Source organism: Nicrophorus vespilloides, unplaced genomic scaffold (genome assembly GCF_001412225.1).
Source record: "Nicrophorus vespilloides isolate i.1.1-1 unplaced genomic scaffold, Nicve_v1.0, whole genome shotgun sequence".
Taxonomy (NCBI): Eukaryota; Metazoa; Arthropoda; class Insecta; order Coleoptera; family Silphidae; genus Nicrophorus; species Nicrophorus vespilloides.
In genome coordinates, this window is record NW_017100060.1 from 139626 (window position 1) to 161881 (window position 22256).

At 36.4% G+C, this 22256-nt stretch overlaps 3 protein-coding genes across 14 annotated transcripts; 1 reads left to right on the forward strand and 2 right to left on the reverse strand.

Annotated features, from left to right (window-relative positions):
* Window positions 1-646: 646 nt before the first annotated feature.
* On the reverse strand, window positions 647-15734 carry LOC108566785 (multidrug resistance-associated protein 1). Of its 10 annotated transcripts, none has more exons than XM_017926828.1 (16): window positions 15410-15734; window positions 12204-12332; window positions 11648-11953; window positions 11336-11584; window positions 11076-11269; window positions 10744-10923; window positions 10052-10685; window positions 9401-9547; window positions 9105-9189; window positions 8333-9046; window positions 7787-8272; window positions 6571-6791; window positions 2172-2591; window positions 1805-2112; window positions 1537-1751; window positions 1128-1486 (listed from the first exon to the last, which is right to left on the reverse strand). In XM_017926828.1, exons 2-16 carry the CDS (start codon window positions 12246-12248, stop codon window positions 1128-1130), a joined length of 4563 nt encoding a protein of 1520 aa, XP_017782317.1. In that variant the 5' UTR covers window positions 12249-12332; window positions 15410-15734. The 10 variants fall into 10 exon arrangements, with proteins under 10 accessions (XP_017782323.1, XP_017782326.1, XP_017782327.1 ...); XM_017926830.1 differs by lacking the exon at window positions 15410-15734 and adding an exon at window positions 14039-14057; XM_017926829.1 differs by lacking the exon at window positions 15410-15734 and adding an exon at window positions 12460-12539.
* Window positions 12724-18886, forward strand: LOC108566786 (PIH1 domain-containing protein 1). The gene is made up of 7 exons (XM_017926839.1): window positions 12724-12903; window positions 14056-14149; window positions 17493-18091; window positions 18150-18284; window positions 18334-18483; window positions 18540-18677; window positions 18738-18886. The coding sequence occupies exons 1-7, from the start codon at window positions 12838-12840 to the stop codon at window positions 18783-18785; spliced, it is 1230 nt and encodes a 409-aa protein (XP_017782328.1). The 5' UTR covers window positions 12724-12837; the 3' UTR covers window positions 18786-18886.
* A 55-nt stretch (window positions 18887-18941) lies between these two features.
* On the reverse strand, window positions 18942-21109 carry LOC108566787 (sphingosine-1-phosphate phosphatase 1-like). 3 transcript variants are annotated; one of them, XM_017926842.1, is made up of 5 exons: window positions 20994-21109; window positions 20589-20898; window positions 20285-20535; window positions 19949-20121; window positions 18942-19890 (listed from the first exon to the last, which is right to left on the reverse strand). In XM_017926842.1, the coding sequence occupies exons 2-5, from the start codon at window positions 20845-20847 to the stop codon at window positions 19473-19475; spliced, it is 1101 nt and encodes a 366-aa protein (XP_017782331.1). In that variant the 5' UTR covers window positions 20848-20898; window positions 20994-21109; the 3' UTR covers window positions 18942-19472. The 3 variants fall into 3 exon arrangements, with proteins under 3 accessions (XP_017782331.1, XP_017782330.1, XP_017782329.1); XM_017926841.1 differs by having other exon boundaries at window positions 20589-20927; XM_017926840.1 differs by having other exon boundaries at window positions 18944-19890; window positions 20589-20850.
* Between the last annotated feature and the right edge of the window lie 1147 nt (window positions 21110-22256).

Here is a 22256-nt window from a genome sequence, read left to right on the forward strand (position 1 = left end):
ATTTTACGATTTTTTCCTCTTCAAATTTATTGTAATTTCCATCTGAGCCAGATATATTTTCATTTTAATAATTTAAGCTTTTTTTTGTACTAATTTTATTTATTGGGTAAATGTTTAATATGATAAATATCAATAAGTGAAAATGAATAATTTAAATTATAATGCAACCAAATGTACATAAAATAAATATTTTTTGATAAACAAAGCAATTAACGGACGGATGATGCATAAAGCAAATCTATCATTAGGCTAATTAGAAAGAGCAAAGTTTCGTTTTTAATTTGCATGTTAATTGATCTGATTGGCTTTAATAGTTGTCGAGTAATTAAATAAAACGTAAATACTCTCCAAACAAATTTAAAATTTAGAAAATCTCTTTAATCTCAATTAATAATTAGAACTTATAAATATTTTTATATAATAAAGGTGAAATAATTATTAATATTTTCTTTATTCCAACAAGAGATAAAAACCTTGACGTGGATTATATGTACAAAAAGTATTATGTATATACAGCGCGCTTCCAACAATGAACATAATCAAAGGTACATAAAGTAAACGAGGTTCGAGGTGCATAACGCAAATAATAATTGATATACATAGATATACATATAAAGAAAATAATGGATGCGTGGATACCGATAAAATTAATTAATAACTAATAAAAACGAAATAAAAACATGTTACATCTGTTTACATTGTGATAGATTCGCAATTTCGTATAAAACAAAACGAATTACAATAGAAAAAAAAATATACGTAGAAAGAAAGAAATCAAGAGTATTTGATCCTAATAATGTTTGTTATCCCATTACCAGAAACACACTGGTCCGGAACATCACAGAATACAAGAAAGCAATTAACTATTAATACTTATCCCCCTCCGTTTCAAAATCATCATCATCAACATCCATATGTGCGGTCAAAATCAAAGAAATCCAACAATATATATGCATTGTTACTGGCAAGAGTTTAAAAACATTAATTATATATATAAAATGGATAGAAAAATCGACGATGTGATGTGTGTTCCAATTAAAAACGAACTAAAAAATAATAATAATCTAAATTAAGTAAAAACGACGTAAAAACGTAAAAGTATGAAGTTTGGTAGGGTACAGTTGTTTCTAGGCTAAGCCAGCATCGCGGCACATGCTGTAGAAGATCGAGCCTCTATTTTGCAGAAGCCGTGGCGGAGAGTCAAACTCGACTATGGTACCCTTATCCAAGACGATGACTCGATCCGAATCCATGATCGTGTTCAATCTGTGAGCGATGGTGAGGACGGTGCAATCCTTGAACTCTGTTCTGATGGTCCTTTGGATCAGGTCGTCGGTTTCCAAATCCACGGCGGCAGTAGCTTCATCCAAGACGAGCACCTTCGTCTTCCTCAGCAAAGCTCTGCTCAAACAGATCAACTGCCTTTGCCCGACGGAAAGATTTTCACCGCCTTCAGATACTTCGTGATTCAAACCGGCGGATAATCCTAATGAATGAAATCAATTTAGATTTGCTTATCACATTTAACATCGTTACCTTTGACAAAGTTCTTCAGATGGGCTTGATCCAGAGCGGTCCACACCTCTTGATCGGTATGCCTATCGAATGGATCCAGATTCATCCTCAAAGTGCCTGAGAAGAGGACGGCGTCCTGCGGAATGATAGTTAAGCGGGAACGCAACGCGTGAAGACCCAATTGCGAGATGTTTATACCATCAATGGCGATTTCTCCTTCGGCCGCTTCAATTATCCTTAAAATACACATGTTTAAGCTATTGTTTCAAATATAAGATTTCAGAAGTACCTGAATAGAGATAAGGTCAAACTGGATTTTCCTGCTCCAGTCCTTCCAACAATTCCGACCTTTTCTCCACCTCTCACAGAAAAGTTAACCCTCTTCAGGACTAAATCCAATCCCTCGCGATATCTAACAGAGTAATCTTTGAATTCAACACTTCCTGTTTCCGGCCACAGCGAGGATGGAGTTTTGTTCTCGATCTCCCAAGGAGCTTCTTGAGCCGTCTCCCCGTACTCCTTTATCCTTTCCACCGCTACGATGTTAGTTTCCACGTCCGACGTCATTCGGACCAACCAATTCAACGTTTGTGTGACCTAGAAATCAAGAAAATTAACAATTTTCTCCAAACGGTTTAAAATTTGAAAATTATTACTTGTAACGCATAACTAATAGACAATCCAACAAGTCCAGCACTCTGCTCCTCGTCACGTCCGAGGACGACGAACAACGCTGCGAAGAGGATGATCAAGTTACCGACCATCTCTAAACGCACGGCGAGCCACCTGTTCGCGATGATGCTTGGATGATAGCATATCTGATTGAAGTCCACCTTCGCTTCGGATTCGCTGATGAACCTCGCCTCCTCACCGAAAGCTCTGATTGCGACGGCTCCCGTGACGCTCTCGCCGAAATGCGAGTAAATCGGAGACCTCGAGACGGATTCCAGACGTTTCAACTGTCTGGAAGTCGCAACGTAGAATCTCTGAATGAAGTAGTAGATGATGCCTATCGGCACGATAACTGCAGCGAATTTGGGAGTGGTGTAGCTGATCACGAACAGCGTAGCAATGACCTATGAAGAGAAATGCATAGCATATAAGATCATCAGGAATGGGGAACGTATACACGATAATAATAGAACATTGAACACTTAACACGAGTTACATTGAATGGAGAAAAAAAGCAGTTATATTTAAACAAATAAATTAAGCTTATTAAGTTAATAACTAAATAAACCTAATTCAATTAGGTGTAGATCGTGCTGGGCCACTTCTGCATCACTGAAACAAAACGAAATGAACATTTGTATGGGGGCGGCAGTACCTCTAAATCTATATGAAAATTACACTTGTATCTTATCCAGGTATGATTTAGCACAAATGTGTGATATTGTAAAATTGAAATAAGTTATATAAAAATAAGTATTGAATTGTTCACTTATACAATAACACACATCAATCTAATAAATCTAAAAAGAAGTAAAATTAAAACATACACATTGTCAAAGATAACACCTAAATCGTTCTTTTTTTTTAAATCCATTGATTATTGATTATAATTCATGCTGAAATTAGATAGGGTTTTATAATAAATCCGTGTTAGTCGATTAATACACAATAAAGACTTGTTACTCTAGAAAATAGTCTGATGTTAATCTAGAGTGCCATTCTTTGATTCTAGACTCCCAGAAATGGCAAAAGGGGACTGGTGTGCACCCAGCAAGCATCATGAGAACTGTTGAACTCTCGACAAGAGTTCGAATGTGCTCGATGCGGCTGTTCGTAACTACATTTTTGGTGTTGTAAAGATGAAATACCTCAAAGAAACAGTACACTCCGTCAGATATGAGAAACGGCATGCTAGTGTCTAATTCGTCGACGTCTTTCGAAAATCTGGCCAGGATTCTGCCGGATGGCGTGATATCGTAAAATGAGAGCGGCACTTTCATTAGGTTTAGAAGCATAGAGTTGTGCATTGCCCTGGCGGCATACCAGCAACCCAAACGGGGCATTAGATCCGCCACAATAGAACCAAACGCTAAAATGGAACAGTTAACAAAAGATATAAAATATTAAAGAAACTCAGTTTTTTTTTAGTTTACATTAAATTTTGCATGTTATTTACAATGAGCGATGAATGCGTTATTATTATTATTATGATTATTCATTAGTGTTAAGCTTTAATTTACAGCATTTTTCATCTTTTTGGATTATCCAAATCAATATACACCAGTAAAATTGAACTAGCCGTGATAAAATTTCTCTCAACCTTTATACTTGATCAACGTATGCATTTGGATTGAAACAATGGTAAACAAGGGTACGTTTCCATGGTGAAATCATCCAAATAATAGAAATTCCACCTCGAAAACGCACCTTAACTGACGTGAATTAATGTTCTCGAAATGAATAAAATCTTTATCAAATAATGAACGTATGTATCATGTGTGATTTCGTGTTAGTCGCTTTTTGAGAAGAGAAGAAATGGAACGCAACAAACTAATCACTCTAATAGGAAAGAGTAAATAATTTTGATCAGGTTAGTAGTAATTAAATAAATATACACGAAGATTAAATCACACTTCTCAAGCCTATAACCAACCCAAAAGCCCATATCCATACGAAAAAAAGATTAAATTGATCGTTTTAAATTGTTTTCTAAAATAAATATCCTTTCGTTTCTTTTAATATTATTTTGAATTGTTAAAAAAAAAATAGGATATATGTATTAAAATGATCAATTATTGGAGTAAATATTTCAAGAAGAATCGACAAAGTTAGTTATATTTGGAGACGATCGAAATAATCACGTAGTGTTATCTTTGGCAACAGGAACACACACAAAAAAAATATAAATATAAAATTGAAGAAATCCGTGGAATAACCTGCCCAGTCCTGAAATAAAGACACAATTAAAATGAAAACAAAACAAAATAAAAACTAGTCGACGTGAGCGTAAAACACTCGATGATTGTGAGATTACTAAAAGAGTGGGGGGGGTTGGGATCAATGTGAAAAGTAGAGAAGAATGGTGCGAATAAAAAGCGGTGAACGTACCCGGCTGGCGCAGGGCGTGATCTGTCTGACATTGAGGGGGAGGCGCACGTCAATTACGTGAAAATCGCACGAGAATTTGGTGAGGACACGCCCAGTGGGCGTGACATAGAAATACGCCATGGGCAGTCGCAGCACGCCCCGCAAGATGGCATTGTGCAAGGACGCCGAAGCGTCGCTAGAGCCTTTCGCAAACACGAATTGAAACGCAAGCACGGAACACGCTAGAAAAGAACGGCAGATACACACAAAATGGATAGTAAAATATAACAACAAAAATTTAAAAAAAAAAAGAAAGAGAAACGATAAAAAAAAGGAGTGTTTGTGGTTTTAGCGAAACACAAAAAGGGGCGGGGTGAGACTATAACATTTAATGCTACGAAGGTGGGTGGATCAAGCGCAACGTGATGGTGTGATCAAATTAAAAGAGAGAAAAAAAGCAAAACTAAGAAAGAGAACGTACAATAAATGACATAAAAGATATGGGCAGAGACGACTGTATTAAATATAACTGCAAAGAATTTTGATGTGTTTCGAAAATTTTAATTTGTTTTAGAGATTTAGTTTCTGAGGTGGGACTTACGACGCAACCGCTCTCAATGACCTCATAGCAATTGACGTTCAACTCGTTATCTAATATGTTGACGTCTCGCGAGCATCGGCTCAGGATTCGGCCGGTGGGCGTGCCTGCGAAAAACTGGCACGGCAATCGCATTATGTTGGCCAATAGGCGACCGTGGATTTTGTTCGAGGCGTGCACCCCGGCTACAGTGAGAGTTACTTCGGAAGCCGATATTGAAAAGACTAAAAAAACAGACACAATGTAATCGAACCAGCTTCAGGAAATCGTAAAAGTAAATAATCGTAATTTTCAACAACAAAAAAAAGATTAACAAAAAGAAAGGCTTTACCAAAGAATAATCAAGCCATAACAACAATAACACAAAAAAAAAAGAAGAAGAAAAAGAAAGTGCGCGCTCCTTTTCAAGCCGTTTGCTCTCTACACGCAAAGTAAATGGGAAAACAAAATGATATGAATTTTTGAAAAAAAAAATAAATTATAAAGGGAACTTAAATCGAAATGATTAGAAATACACATGACAATAATCAACAAAATATATATATATGGTATTTAAATATAACTGCTTTCGATGATTGTTGTTAGTGCGATTTGGGGGGGTGGTGGTGTTGGTGGTTTTGTGGTGGGGGGGTGAGTGAAAGAGATTCAATAATTATACCACAAAGAAACAATTAATCCATCCGCCAAAGGTCATCGGCAAAACCGTGTCCAAAGTATCAACGTCTTTCGAAAACCTATTTAAAATTCTCCCAACGGGCGTCACATCAAAGAAGTGCGTCGGCGATCGCATTAGGTTTTTTAGCAGCAAATCGTGGAGCAACTTGGCCCCGTTCAGCGTGCCAAGGTAAAGCGCCAAAGACGACACGAATACGCTAAGAACTGAATTTTCAGAGAAACAAACAAAAAAAATAATAATAACAAATAAAAAAAACAAACAAACAAACAAACAAAACTTATAAATAAATACAAAACTGAACGTAAACAATAACGAACGATAGAGAGAGATTGAATACAAGCTATAAAATAAATGTATTTAATTTAAAATAATAAATAAAAGATAATAAAGGTCCCGCCCCCTGAAAAAAACAAAAGAAATAATACAACCAATCAAAGCAGCAATGGCACGATTCAATTAGTGATTAGTGTGTATAGTGCAGAGGTGACACGAATGCAAAGAGATGGCCAGCACCGATTTTGGACGCGTTGATTGGATGTATTAAGAGAGAAATATATAATAAGCGAATAGAAAAAGTGAAGCGTGTTTTGTTTCGTGTTAGTTCAAATAATATAACAAAAAAAAAATATGATACGTTCATAAATTTCTTTTCTTTTGAGAATGGGAAATTTGCCCAAATTGAGAAAATTTGATTATTTGATAAATAAAAGTGTGTATATGTATAGGTTTTTTGTCTATTTACCGCATAGAATTGTTTGATTAATGATGACAAAAGCATCGGCATTACGTTATCCATTACGTTCACGTCAGTTGAGAATCTGTTGAGGACTCGACCTACCGGCGTAGTGTCGAATATTGCCATCGGCCAACGCATTACGTAATTTAGCAAGGTTTCGTGAAGATATTTGGTCGCATAGATGCAACCCAAAGCGTGTGTTATGGATGCGATTAGTACCGAAACTCCTATAAAAATAAAAAAAATAATATGTAACAGAAAAAAAAAATAGAATATGATCTGTTTTTTTTTTTGGTAACCACAAATTACTTATATATTATATATTTACATATTATACGTAATAATGATACATATAAATTAAAACGTCGAAATTATAAGAAGAAAGAAGAAGAAAACGAAAAGAAAATGATGTGCATGTATATATGTATTTCTCGTTACCACATTATGGGTGGAGGGTCATCATTTATGGTGCTTTTTGTTATTAGGAATAATGATTGAAACTGAACTGAAACCTGCGATGCGAAATTAATCGAAATTCATGAGGTTTTAATTGCTGTGTGGTAATTAAATTTAAATATATATAAATAATGTAAAAAAAAAACAGTTAACGAAACAAAAAAAATAACGCATGCATTTTAGGAAGTTTGTTAGGTCATGCAGAGCTCGTATTCACACATGCCAAAAACAAAGAACCGAGATCATACAAATATTGAACGTTCTGAGAGTAATAAGTTCCTCCGCTATGATTTGCGTATCCAAAAAAAAACTCTCTTCTCAAATTTTTGTTTCTTCTAATGGAAGCAGCATTTTTTTTTAAATTTGTTAACAACTTCCGTAATCGTTTTGTCTTTTGGAATCGAATCGGGATTTCAATATACGGGATTAATATATTAGAACTACGAAACTTTTCGTAAACATTGAAACATAAACAAAATAGGCTAAGGCTATTAAGGCGAAAAGCAAATTATACTGAAATCTATACCGTAAGTTAAAAGTAAATAAAACTTAGGAATTGAAACTACTGTATTAAAGGCGGAATCGAGGATTGGATTAAGTTGTCTTTTCAGATTGGCAATCTTAAATACAATCATATCATTTTTGGTTTCGTGGAAGAAAAGAAAAAAATACTGCTTTCTTTTTCTTGCTTTCTCTTTTCTACATTTTTTTTTCTCGTAATAATTTCGTAACTATTCCTACTAGATGATTGTGCGAAATCTCATACCTTGTCCGATGCCGAGCGCGCCGTACACGCCCAAATACAAATCCCTTTTATCCTTATTTATGGTTCCAGTTCCGTTGAGCATCATATCCTCGTCCGTGGACCATTTACTCAGCCACATGTTGGAACCTATGCTGAAGCCTTGGAAGACCATGTTGAGAAGGAGCGTGATCACTGTTAAACCTAAACCTATGGACATCAGGTAATGCTTGTAGACGCTCCATTTCACGCTTCCCGTCTCCGCCTTCTCCACTTCTATAAGTTTCTCTCCGACAAGTTTCTTAGCGTCCTGCACTTCCACGGAAGAACTCGACCTGTGCCGAACTCCACCGGAATCGGACGACTTTTGCCGTTGCAGAGAACCGTTCGTCTTCTCGGAACCAGTTTCGGAAATGGATTCGGAAACGTGCGACCTGGCGCGCTGAATTTTCCGAGAGATCTCTTCGGGAACTGGGATAGATCCCAATTGATTTTGCAATTCATCCAAACCTGAATTTTAAAATTTCAATTTTATATAAAGTTATTTACACAGTCAAATTGATTAATTACCATCATCGTCTTCAGCTTCGACGGCTTCATTCACGTGTTGGATTAAGAACTCTGCAAATGCACCCTTCTTGTCCAGCAACTCCTGGTAGGTGCCGACCTCCGAGACTTCTCCTTGCATCAGAACCACGATCTTATCGGTTTGAGGTAAGTACGTTATTCCATGAGTAACCAGAACTCTCGTCTTGTGCTTGAGCAAACCATGAGGGCCAAGGACTTTCTCGAAGATGTGTTTACCGACGTGACTGTCCACGGCGCTCAATGGATCATCCAAGAAGTAAATATCGGAGTTCGCGTAGACGGCACGAGCCAAACTGATCCTCTGCTTTTGACCACCGGATAAATTGATACCCTTCTCACCGATCTCAGTCTGATCGCCGGCCGGCAACATATCAAAATCAGCTTTCAAAGCGCAAGCTTCGATGATGTTATCGTAAAGCTTCTTGTTCAGCGGTTTCCCAAACAACACGTTATCCTGTAGGGTCGCGTTTTGGATCCAAGCCTGCTGCGAGACGTAAGCCACGGAGCCGACGGTGTTAACTCTTCCCGACGTTTTATCCATCTCACCCAAAAACGCGGAAATCAAACTGCTCTTGCCCGAACCAACAGTACCGACGACAGCAGTCAAAGATTTCTTCTTCAAACGCAAATTGATGTTCTTCAATGTAGGCCCTTCGCCCCAATCGAAATCTCCATTTTCAATCACCAGTGGATCACCTAAACAATATTTCAAGCAATTCAACAATCAATTATATAAGAAATAATTGATGCTCACTCTCTCCGGCGTCATGGGATACGCTTTCAGGATCCAATTCTTCGCAGTTCATGAATTTGTTGATCCTCTTCACCGAAACTCCAGCCTAAAATATTCGTCAATTCTTTTGAAAGTAACTGCGTACGCATTTCGTTGATGTTTTAGTTTTCAGTAAAAGCAAAATTAATATAAATAAAGTTCGTAAAATTAAAAAAGCAAAGCAATAATTATAATTGAAAGAAAGAGTAAAATCTGAATGTGGTTTTTGTTGTTGTTGTTGTATTGTTTTGATACGGTGATCTGATGTGGTAGCTTACTTGAACCATGTTGGAGATCATCATTGGCAACATGCTGAGCGGAAAACGCAAAATGTTGAAGAGTGATAAGGAAACAAATGCTGTGGATGCGTCTAGCACATTATCCTCGTCCACCATTACGAATGTAGCAAAAGATACTAGAGAAACCTATATAATATGGGATCACATCATGCATTTGATAAGAAATATTATATGTAAAAATTAAAATAGTAGATCGAATAAAATAGTTTTGTTGTTGTTGTAAATGAGGAAGAATTTGTTAATTTGTTTGATTTAGCTTTTTTGTCGCTCGCATGATGGGTGTATAATAATAATAAATAAAAAAATAGAAAAGACCACAACCATTTCTCCGCTTGCCGATAGATTAAAATGATTTTCATCTAACCTCAACGGCGTACACGATCAACAATGGAAGCAGTGCCATAGGCATGTTCAATATGCAAAACAGCGAAAGGGACACAAATGCCACTTGCGGAGTCAAGACATTCTCATCACTGCTATAGACATACACTGTAAAGGTCAATATAGACACCTAGGATTTCGGAAAGAACAATTAACTAAATTCTTTAACTCCAATAGCCAACTTAATCATAAACTATAAACCGATTAATGTAAAAGTTAAGAAAAAAAAAAAATAAGCGATAATCTCACCAGGAATGGAGCGCAGGACCAGATGAACGAAGTCCCCGCATTAAGATACGCCGCCTGTTTAAGTACTTTCATCTCTTTCGTCCTGATCTTCAGCACTTGAGCCTCGAAGCTCGGTTCCCATGCGTAAAGTTTAAGTACTTTTATACCGCTGAGGATCTCGTTCATAAGCTTGACACGCTCATCTTTGTTCTTCATTTGCTTAATCTGCAGATCTTTCACCCTGTTTGCGATGAAGCCGTTCACTGGGATCAAGATTATCATGACCGCTAATCCGGCGAGAACGGACGGTCCGAGGACTTGCCACAGGAAGTACAATGCCAAGATGATTTGGAAAGGCGCTGACCAAATCATGTTTAAGTACGCAGTGAGCTCGACGAATTTCTGCGCGTCGACGGACATCAAATTCACGATTTCTCCAACCGTGCTAGCTTTGCGCGCGGAATTCGACATCCTCAAAGCCTTCTTATAGATTGCCGCTACCAGGGCAGTTCTAATCCTCATGCCAACTATGAACATCCTATTGAAGTACTGCGACAGGATCAACGTTTGTACTATGGCAGTGCCAAACAGAAGACCCGCATAAAGGAAACCTCTCCACGAATACTCTTTGTTTTCAACAAACGAGATCAACAACCTAAACGCAAATTACATTTTACCATCTAATTGAAAACAACTTTTGCAAAATTTCTTACTTTAAAATCTGTGGACTGACGAAAGCCAGGATGTCCTGCATCAACTTCAGCATTGCCCCAAACAAGAACGTAGGCCCGAACGATTTGATTAAAGCTGGAAGGATCGAAGCGGATTTCTTTTTCTTGGAACCGCTCACAAAGTCCACACGGGCCGAATCCGATTTGTACGATGCATTTGATCTGCAACATCAATGATATAATAATAATTCCAAAATCTAGGTTGGGAAACACCGATGCAGTGAATAAGATGCTTGCGCATGCAATGAATAAATTCAAATATGTTGGTGTAGGCAACCAAATGTGCACGCGTTATATGATGGTGGTATACGTACTTTTCGTATTTCGATTTGGTGTGCTGCCAATGTTTTTCGAACTGCGCTGTGACGATTTTGGCAGAATCCTCGGCCTTCATGTCCCATAAATCTGTAGTCTCCAAGGGTTTCCTGAACCCGAGCCACGCCAAACGATCGAACCAGGAAAACATCAGACGCGACAGAAAGCCGCCCGATTCCTCTGGACATGGTTTCTATAACGAAAACATATTGCGTATTTATAGTCCATTTACCTATTATAAATGTGTATGCGTTTTTACTTCTAGTTTAGGGTAGAAGCTTTGCCTCGGTGCTTGATCGGCGAACCAATTCAGGAAGAACATCAAGAGCACGCAAACATAATAGATGATGTAACTTATGAAATAGTAATCCGTTGTATTCGATTCCCGTATTTCCGTGCGGAATTGGGCGGCGCCGCACAGGGCGCACAGGAACCAAAAGAGGAACTGCAAACCGGAAGTTCGCTGACCATGTTTCCGGTTGTAGAAGAGCAGAACCGCAGCGAGCGACTGCAATCAGAAATAATTCATATTAATTCGCTGTCTCCGCGACTACAATTAGTTTTAACTTGCAAATGTTAGCAATTTGATAACTGGACTGTAGATATCAACGTTGTAGACTACGACGTTCTCATCGACGGTCCCTTTGATCGCGTAACCCAAATCGCTGATAGTGAGGACGAGGAGAACGCCGTTGACGAAGAGCTTGCTGACATTGAGGATATTCCACGGGATGTCCCTGTACTTGCTGTCCACTATGTAGAAGACCTCCAAGCAGGAGAAGAGCCACAGGAATAAGCACGGCGTCCAAATAAGCACCGTCTTCTCAAAGCATTTCGTCAAATCCGGATCCTCGGTATACCAAGACACATTTAAATTCTGGAAAATAATGAATGTTAATTACAGTTTTTTTTTTACTCGACCTCGCCGCACGTAATAATATGCAAAAGCAAAAGTAATCTCTCTCTCTCTCGCTCCATCTCTGGAATTCAAAAAGTCGGTCAAAAGCGTTACGAAATTGGGTCATTTTCGAGGATTTTCACACGCCGACATCGTTCCATCTGGATGCGAGACTTCTTCGACTACACGTTTCCAATACGATCATCGCGTTTGCGACCGCTGAACTCACCCAAAATTCGGATCCGCAGAAATCGTCCATCCTTGAGTTCGCCATCTTCGTCGCCGCACTGCGACCGCACGCGTTTCTTCAGATCCGTCCACTTCCTCTGTCCACCGGACGATTCTCTTCTATCCAACTCTGAAAGATGATCAGCTTCAGTCTTGGCACATAACGTCAAACGGATTCAGCGATGCTGCCCATTCTCAAGGCTCCCAATAGACTGTCTCCCTCTCACGTGCACTCACCGCAGAGCTGACACACTTACTGAATGATTTTTTTGAGCTGCCCCATCGAACAGCTGACATCTGTCAGCATTCAAACTAACAACTATCACCGATGTTGCCATACTCCACAAAAAACACATTATTCTTAACCATTTCCCAGCACTTCATCGAAGCTCAAGCGAATATAACTAAAGTAATTCACAAACGACAAATAATCTACTCAATTAAAAGACTCGAAACGTTCGATTACTTGCAATAATTACGAGCATCACAGTTAGATAACATGCGCAACGTTGCACAGACCACGTGAGTTAATTGTCAACAACGGTAGCGGTGGCAACCCACCCATCAAAATAAAGAAGTTTAAAGGTATTACTACTGTAAGACAGCAATATTTGCATATATAAATTCCCAAGAGAATGGCCAGGAAATCCGTCTTCCTAGATGTGGATTCATCGCTTCGCGAACGTAACTATCTGTTAGCGGTGAGTGTTCATTCTTTTCAGGTTATGTCCCACATAAACATTTATTATGTACCGCTTCCAACTGGAATATAATTGCTAATATGCTTTGCAATAAAACCATATAGTAATTAGAGTGTATTACCATTATAATCCATCAATTACCATCGACTGTCAATTGATAATTCAGTCGATAATTTGATTTTTATATATATATTTATATATATATCGCCATGACAACAGAAATGTTTCCTCTCATTGCATATGCGTTAATTGGAATTAATTGAAGAGGTCTTTCACAGCTAATAATTATTATTATCCATCTGTTGTATCTCAATTACTTTATCGTGCCTTTCGTATTTAGCTCGTTCATTGTTTTAACCTTCCCAGTGGCAGATATCAAAGCAACAGCAACCATGACATATCACATTTTAATTTGTTCAATCGCAAATATTTATAAGCGGTTAAATCATAAACTCATCATCTCTACGTAAATACTAAAGCGCTTTGTTTGTTTGCTTTTGGGAATTATTCATATACAAGTTTATTCATGAATATTAAATGAACTTAGTTAACTAACGGTATAAACTAATAAAGTTTAATGATGATTTAAAACAGAAATATAATCATTTAAATTGAAAGAATTTTTATTATTATAATTTGTGTTAATTCTATATTTAATTTGTAAAAAAAGCTAATATTGTTTCTAAATATGCAGTACAGTGGAACCTCGGATAACGAGTTTAATCCGTTCCAAAATTTTGGGATTTTTACTCGTATAGTGAAACATATTCAAAATTACACAAGTTATCTAATCGTCACTCGTTATGCGAAACGTCGCTTGTTAAGCGGGTCATTTTGTGCTCGTTAAGCGAGGTTCCACTGTATTTGGTTTCAGAAGTTAACTGGTTATGAAATATTACGATTCGCTTATAAATAACTTTACAATCATTAAAAAAACAATTGACCGTTGGATTCAGAGAATCGCTGTTTTTTTTTTAAATTTGAAATCGAGTCACATTTTTAATTGCTTTTGTTATCGTCAACGTTGTTATTAGATATAATCATCAGAGTTTACTATTTCATTGATGATTTTGCTATTTTTATCTCGTTTCATTCGAGTTATGTGATTTAGAAATGAAGGAATGCAATTAATTACACAGTCGTCCTTTCCAGAAAGATCCAGCCGAAGATGAGATGGAAAAGTTCTTCAGCCAAGCGGCGGCGGACCGTCAGATACAGCAGCCGAAGTTGGTGAAGCCGTCGCCAGGTAAACGCGTTACGTAATTTAACGGAGCCGGCTTTTTTTTTGACGGTGCAGCTCCGACTAATAACAACAACAGAAATAACACACACACAAAAAAAAATATATTCCGAAGGCCGTCCGCGTCTCCTCTCTTCGCTTCCCCCACACACACGACCCGGCAGATGATCTTCGGTAATCATCTTCATTCCTTCCTCGCGGTCAAAGCGGATGCTTTGTTTCATTGTAAAGCTATTTTTACGATTCGCAATTTCTGCCGAACAATGATGATATGAAGGATGCAGCCGCCAACTCGTTAATTTCCGCATTTTTTTTTCTTTGGATTTAAAATCCAAATAAGAATAATTACATTAGCTCATTATGAAAACTGTACTTATTCGCATAGCTTAACAATCAAATTTAATGACTTAATAAGTCAGGAAACATGGTTACATCATAATAAGTAACATGATGTTGTTGCATTTTTTTTTTCATAAAACGTATATTAATCTTGAATTTCGTATCTTGAAAGCAGAGATGTAATTTGGTATTTATAATATTTAACATAAAGCTATTTACATTCCGCGCTCAACAAATTCGTGGAATTTCGTGACATTATGTAGACCAGGTATTTCCATTGTTCCATGAACTATACCATCAACGTTAATGTAAACATCGCTGCTTAAGCGAGAACGAAAAAAAAAAAATGAAAAGAACTGTATTCAACGTCCAATAATCAATATCTATTCTTGGCGCGATGTTGCGAAAAGAATGGAAATCTGGGGATAAAAACGTTGATCTGATTGTGTTACGGCTATCATCAAGTTTATTGACCGAAGAATTCGCGATGTGTTTACCCTCGATTTTGCGCTATCTCCGATGATTACGTGATAACAACCACAAAAAAAAATCTAAATGAAACTAATGAGTTTACGTAAAATAAGAGCAAAATCGAATAAAGCGCGTGCTCTTCTCCATCAATTGTTTGCGTCGATTTACAAATTGAATCATACATGTCTATAGTAATAATTCCATGGTTGGTTGCCGATGCTCAGTGAATTCAATAATAATTACCGCACTCAAGGTTTTTGCATATGTTTGTTGATAAATTTAAACGCGTTATATTTATAGATGCATTTTTAAATGTAATATCTTCCTGTTTTTTTGTTGTTGCTGTTAATATTGCGTAATGATGCTTAAGTTTATATTGGTGTTGTTTTTGAAAGATTTATGTAAACTCCCAGATTATTGCTGTTCGTTATGCAATTATAATGTTTTTGAACTCACCTGGACTATCCAGAAACGTTATCCAACACGGGTGAGAGTGCGAGCACTGACGAGCAGCGAAATTTCGCGACGTTAAATGAAATTGTTTCCCATCTATTTTATGTAATTCTTTCTGTGTGCTTCTTTCCTCTTTTTCTTTTTTCGTGGTCGGAGAGATCGGAACCGCTTTAGCGCGAAGCGAGTGCGCGAATACTGCTGTTTACATTAGCACTCATAGTTTTATCAGAGCTAATACTACTACAACAGCACAATTTTTCTTTCCATCCACTCGAAGCGTTTTTCAGAGCGTTTGATAACAAAACCCCGATATCAGAGATTGCGTGGTGCAATGTTAATTAACAAATAATCGTTCGAATTAATTTATTTGCTCAGTATATTTTATCGTCTCCATCTTTCACCGATCGCAAATGTATTCGAATTATTTTTTGAACCGGTTTTTTGGGGGAATACCAATTCTCAGAACTGGATGCTGGGCTACAACAATCGGTTTATAATGGATAGATGCAATCTCCAATTTAGATATGTAGCCTAGTTTTTGTTGTTGCTTGCAAATGGACGTTTGTTCATCTTGTATCCATCCTACCGGATCGCCTGTTCATTCACTAAACTGCGGTTTTTACGTAACGCCCGTGTGTGTTTATGATGCCATTGTGCCTGTGCTCGCCAGGCGAGTCTTTCATATATTTTTTTTAGTACAGTTTTGGGTCCGTTCCGCCAATGAAATGTCATGTGTTCCTGGCCTTTCTTTCCTCCGTCCTTGGCTTTCTATTAAATGCCATCAATTTTTCCAATCGATCTCCGTACTCATTGTTCTTCTAATACATTTGTTTTTCCTTTCCCTCCTCGTCCTTCAAAACGTTAATCAATTTGCTTGGTAACTATTTTGTCATTGCCTCCAGACATATTATCAAAATAAACACTTTCATAACTTATTTAGAAATTCCAAGTTGATCAACAATATATTGACCTGCATCCATTTTAATAAGTCGACAAAATAACAACATTTTATATCGAGATATAAAAAATATGAGACATGAACAAAATACTGAATTTTCTACTAGTTATTGTAACTAATTTAATATGCTGAACGTCCTTGAAGTGTGTACAATTAAGACGGAATGTAATTACATTTTTTTGTATCAATGAAAGAATTTGATATATTTTATCAAGTAATTTAAGTCTATTGTTAATGTTTTGGGAGTGCGTTGGTAATTGAATGCTCTTTAGATATTTATATTTGCGTATGGTTAACACTTTATTATTTCCTGTTTACATGCGATAATTTCCAACTACAATTGAACATAGCACATTCTATGTGAACAAACTATTTGCAATGTAATGTTCTGTAATTTACTGTGTGGCTTCTATTTTCTTTTATATTTATCTATTCAAAAATGTAAAGTAAAAAAAATATACAAAAATGATCATATTTCAGTTAATAATTAACATATTTTAGCAATTGTTATATCAAAAGATGTACATTAATAGACTTTAAATTAATCTCTTATTGGAACTGGTTTTGCTAAAAGCTGGTTATTAGATTCTTATATCAAAAGATGTGAAATTATATTTATATTTAAAATGTACTTGATTTCATTATATTTAGTGTCTAAAAGTGTTATCGTTTAATCCTTTATTTGAAGGATGATTAAGACTCTTGTACGTTTGTTATTCACTTCTGATGTTATGCTATTACGTTGTTTTTTTTTTTCGAGGAGGATGCATATGATTATGTTTTTCACTATTTGTCTTTTATTATTATTACAATGGTGTAATCGCTATTATCGCAGTCCTTGCTGGCGGATCGGTATTTCGTTTTGATTACGATGTTTTTGTGTGTGTGTGTACGAGTATAATGTGGAAATAATTATATGAATATTAACATTCTGGATGCTGATGCAAACCTAAGATGTATCTATCACCTTGGCGCATCTCTCTCCTAACATTTCTTGTTTATTTGTTCAACCTTGCCACCGTCGGCTTACGTAACCGGCCACCTGAGGCGAAACTTTCTTTCTAAATATACATCCTTTAATGATACCCAAAAATTACGAATGCAACTTTTTTTTTTGGCTGTCCGCAGGAATGTGCTTGAAAACGAAGGATGTGAAGACGGGGAAGAAGATGTTTATGAATATCTGCGTGACCGAGGAGATCCCCGCGCCGAAGGATATCTCTGAAACGGAACTGGAGAGGATCGTGTCTTCGGAGGAGATGTCCGACTTCCGGGTGCCAATGAGCATCGGCGAGATACACGTGGAGCAGGATAATAAAGGCTCCAAGGTGGACGTCTGCGATATCGCTGTTAATACGAAGTTCTTTAAAAAGATCCAGACGATGCGGAGCTTCAAAGAGATCTTCCTTGCGATCGTGTTGGAGGGAGTTCAAGAGAAGTACTCTTTGACTTTGGATAACGAGATGATCATATTGAAGAACAAGAAGTCTATGGGAACGCTGCAGGTGCACAGGCTTAGGCCCATGGAGATGAAAGAGAAGATGGGGGAGAAGACGCAGACTCAGAATAAGCTGCCTTCGTTAACGAATATACTACCTCAAGAGCAAAACAAGAGGAAACTGATTGAAGCCATATCTTCTCCTGATCGCCAAGAACCCAAATACAGGTTGCTGCAAAAGAAGGACAACCAATTCGTGCTATACGCCGAAATTTATCTACCGTACATAGTATGTGGTTAACCGAAACAAATAATTTCAGCTTTTAATTTAATTTTAAAACTTGTAGATTTCCCACGAAGAAATTTCACTTTCAATCGGAGAGGACAGACTCATATTGGATTCCAACTATTATTTCCTGGACATTTTCATGGACAACGTCGATCGCGATCGTTGCATTTCAATCTTCAACAAAATCAACAAAGTACGTAGAAACTAATCGAAATCTCCATGTTATATTATTTGAATTTCAGTTTTTAACCATCACAATGGTGCACAAAGATGCCCCGAAAGTAGCAAAAACCGAACAGATTGAAAATGCGAAATCACAACCAGAATATCGCTTGTATAGGAAACCGGAAGATTCAACGCATCTCTATTTAGCAGTTTCACTACCTAAAATCGTAAGTTTTGAAGCAAGTTAAACCTATTCAAATAATCGATTTGTTTTTGTTCTTAGAAATCAGCAAACGATATAAACTTGGAATTGGGAATGGACGAGGTAAGGATGGAAACGCCAAATTACTTCTTGAATCTGTTCGTGGATTTCGAGATCGATGCGGATAGATCCACGAATAACTTCGACGATTCCCAAAAGGTGAGTTTTTTAATGAAATTATGATTTTTTTTTGTAATTGATTTTTATTTTATTTTTCAGTTATTAACAGTAACAATGACACATCTAAAAGCTCAAAAATCGCCGTGAATGTTTCCTTTTTTCTTAAATATTTTTTTTAAGGCATCTAGTATATATAATTATTAATATATAAATAACGTTTTGATTGTCTTAATCAAAACCTTAAAATAAGTTGCGTGAAGTTTCTTCTTTATTTTTTTTAATAACAATACCCTGACTAGAACTTTGCGATAATTCTTATTCTTAATATATATATTTATTTATTTGGTTTGGATATATTGTAGGTCAGGCAGTAGTAAAGAGGTATTATTAGATTAAAAAAAAGTTTGAATCACTGAATCACATTAGTTGATTACTCAAATGGAAGCTCTCTGTTATCGATTTTACTTGAAGCACTAAATAACTTGATTATTTATGATATGTTTGCGTGAGGTTCTCGCCTCTAAATTGGCTATAATCTAATATAGAAGTGTGATCACAATTATTCTTGTTGCATTTCTACATTTCACCTAAGTTTGGTATAGAAAAAAATAATCTCTAGTCAAACGATGGATTAAATACTAAATTAATTGGTGTTCGTTGCCTCACGATTAACAGCCTACGCCAATAATTGTTTTGTATTCAACGAATTAAAGCTTTCGATAAGATCCACAACCGACTTGATTGAATTGAATTGATTCTAATGGGAATCTGTTGAATGAACTGCTCGATTATTGTTCTGTTAAAACTCGCTCTAAATGGATCGGCCCTTTTTTATCATATCTCCGTGTAGAAGTTGGGCCTTTCGATTTGAAGCATTCGGAAGATGTGCGGAATGGAATAGAGTATGTTGAAGCCGATCGACCAGCAGGTCACGTACTTGCAGCCGATTTCCACGATGTTCTTGTGCTTGTTCTCCAAAGTGTTCTCCGATTTCCGTATATCGTCCACGTCCTGTTTGAGGAGCGCGCAGAAAAAGTTGTAAGATAGTTTCTTCGCTATCGTTCTCGTCGCTAAGACCAAGGCTAAACCTAGGATTGTCCTTAGGATTATGCAGCCGATCATGTAGTACGATGGCCAATATATTGCGTAAGGCGGTGAGAGCTCTGCCGGAGACATGTTTCCCGTTTGGTAGTTCAACCAAGCGCCGATGTGAGCCCCAACAGAAACAGATAAGATCATAGTGGTGTCACCCCTAAAATCATCTCAATCTTCAGATTTATTAACTCGGGAGTTAAGTTGAATATATTTACCTTGTTGGAGTCCATTTATCGCTGTTGGGATGATAAATTATCATCAGTATTGAAGTTACCAGCAACATAATTGGCGACGTCGGATTCGTGAGCAAATAATTATCAATGTAATTCGCAGATGGTACAAGCACGAACATCAGAGATATAGCCAAAGCCAGTCCAGCCAAAATATCCTAAAAAAAAAAGTAACATTTAAACTTCTATTATTATTAAAGATTACATATTTACACTTATCTAAAAAAAAAATGAAAAGTAGATAAGTTATCATTTGCAAATTTGTGTAAATCTGTTGCAAGCAATGAAATCTAAATTAATTTGATAATAAGGAAAACTAACCAGCACAGTGTGCATTCCCAAATACAATCTGCTCATGCAGATGAGAGTGCACAAGGTTACAGCGAAAGCCAACCCGAGAGCAACATTGTACTGATATCTGCTCAAGGTGAAGAGCAGCACTGAGAATGGTATTGAGATCCCGACCATCGCATGAGTTGAAGGCATGCCATATTCCAAAGCCCACTTGTTTTGTAACCTTATGACAGGGTATCCAGGCCTGGGCCATCTGATTATATCCTTAATAGCTTGACCTAACCAAAACAACAATTAATTACAATTAATTATTATATATTTATCGGATTACCTGTGTACATGGCCATAGCCCAAACCAGGACCACCCTCCTGCCCACGTATCCATCAATGTTCCAGAACCAGAACGGAATGAAAATGGAATAAAACAGTTCATCACCAAGTTCCGTACCAAATAGGAAGAGGTAATGCCAGAACCTGTTGGTCACTATAAACTCCCTCTTATCCTTGCCATCCTCTTTGACCTGGACACCAAAGTAATTTTGCACTCTGAAGACTAGCTCCGAAGTCTTTAAGTACTCTATTGTGTCCATTATCTGAATGGGAATGAAACAGGTGAATTTTACTTATCTGTGTCTATCTCACTGCAAAATCTCACACATATCACATAAATCTATTAAACACATTACAATTTTCTATAGCAATGAATTATAATCATATTTTTAAATATATATTATACCTATTTTTCCATTTGTGATCAGGCTTTAATTCACAGATTATTTATTTATTATTCGTTCTCATTGCCAGGTATTTTGCTGATGTTTTCTACATATCTAAATACATATATATATATAATACCGCAGACGCTTTGTTGCCATATTTCTAACAAATTAACAGTACAATTAAATTAAAGTAAATAGTAAAAATCAATTGAAATCACTATAATATAAATAATAATTACAATTTGTATTACATAAATATAGTTTATCCAATTAGCACATTGTATTTAAATACAAACAGTTTGTTCTTAAAGCAGTATTGAAACTTATAAGAATTGAAAATTATTCTTTCATTCTTATTTAATTAATAATTAATTTGAAATATCTAAGGCACAAATAAAGAAGTTAATTGTTGTTTCCTACAAAGATTACAACAGTAGGAAAATATTGTTCATTAGACAACAATGCCATTAATATGGATAATAACAAACGTACTTTGCACACGTTTATTTATATAAAACACGCTCCTTGCAAACATTTTAATTATTTAATTTACATCCATACCATAAAACAAGAATAATAAAGCAATAAATGATAAATCTGTAAACATGTTTTGTGTGTTGCATATATAAAAATCCCATAAGAAATTTACTAATTATATAAATTACATTATGTATCTAAAATAAACATAAACATTCACTTATATACTTACAAAATTGGGGTCTATATCGCAAGCCCGACACCCGAAAGACCGACGCTTGAAATCCCGACTTTATTAAAGTCCCGACGCTTGAAATCCCGACTATGTCAAAAATCCGACAATATAAATCCCGACTATATCGAAATCCCGACTACCATAAAAATGTTATTGTAGAAATTTATAATAATAAAAGACACTGTCGGAATTTCGATATAGTCGGAATTATGATTGTCGGGATTATGGTAGTCGGGATTTCGGTTGTCGGGCTTCCGATTGGGCACCGACAAAATTGATGTTTTAATAACAAGAAATGTGTTTTTTTTACCTTTTGATTCATAACTTTATAACTAAAGTTGTTGTTACATAATCAACTTATTAATACTATATATTAGCATTAATAAATAACAACGTTTGATTTGTGTACTCAATTTATTAACAATGGAAACAGTCGCACAACATTGATTGTACAAGAAGTGAGTTGGCCTTTCAACTTGTCAACAACGAGCCGACTAATTAAACGATACTAAAATTAATTACTTATTACAATTCCCCCATGTTTTAATTAATCTAAGTAATTTTAATT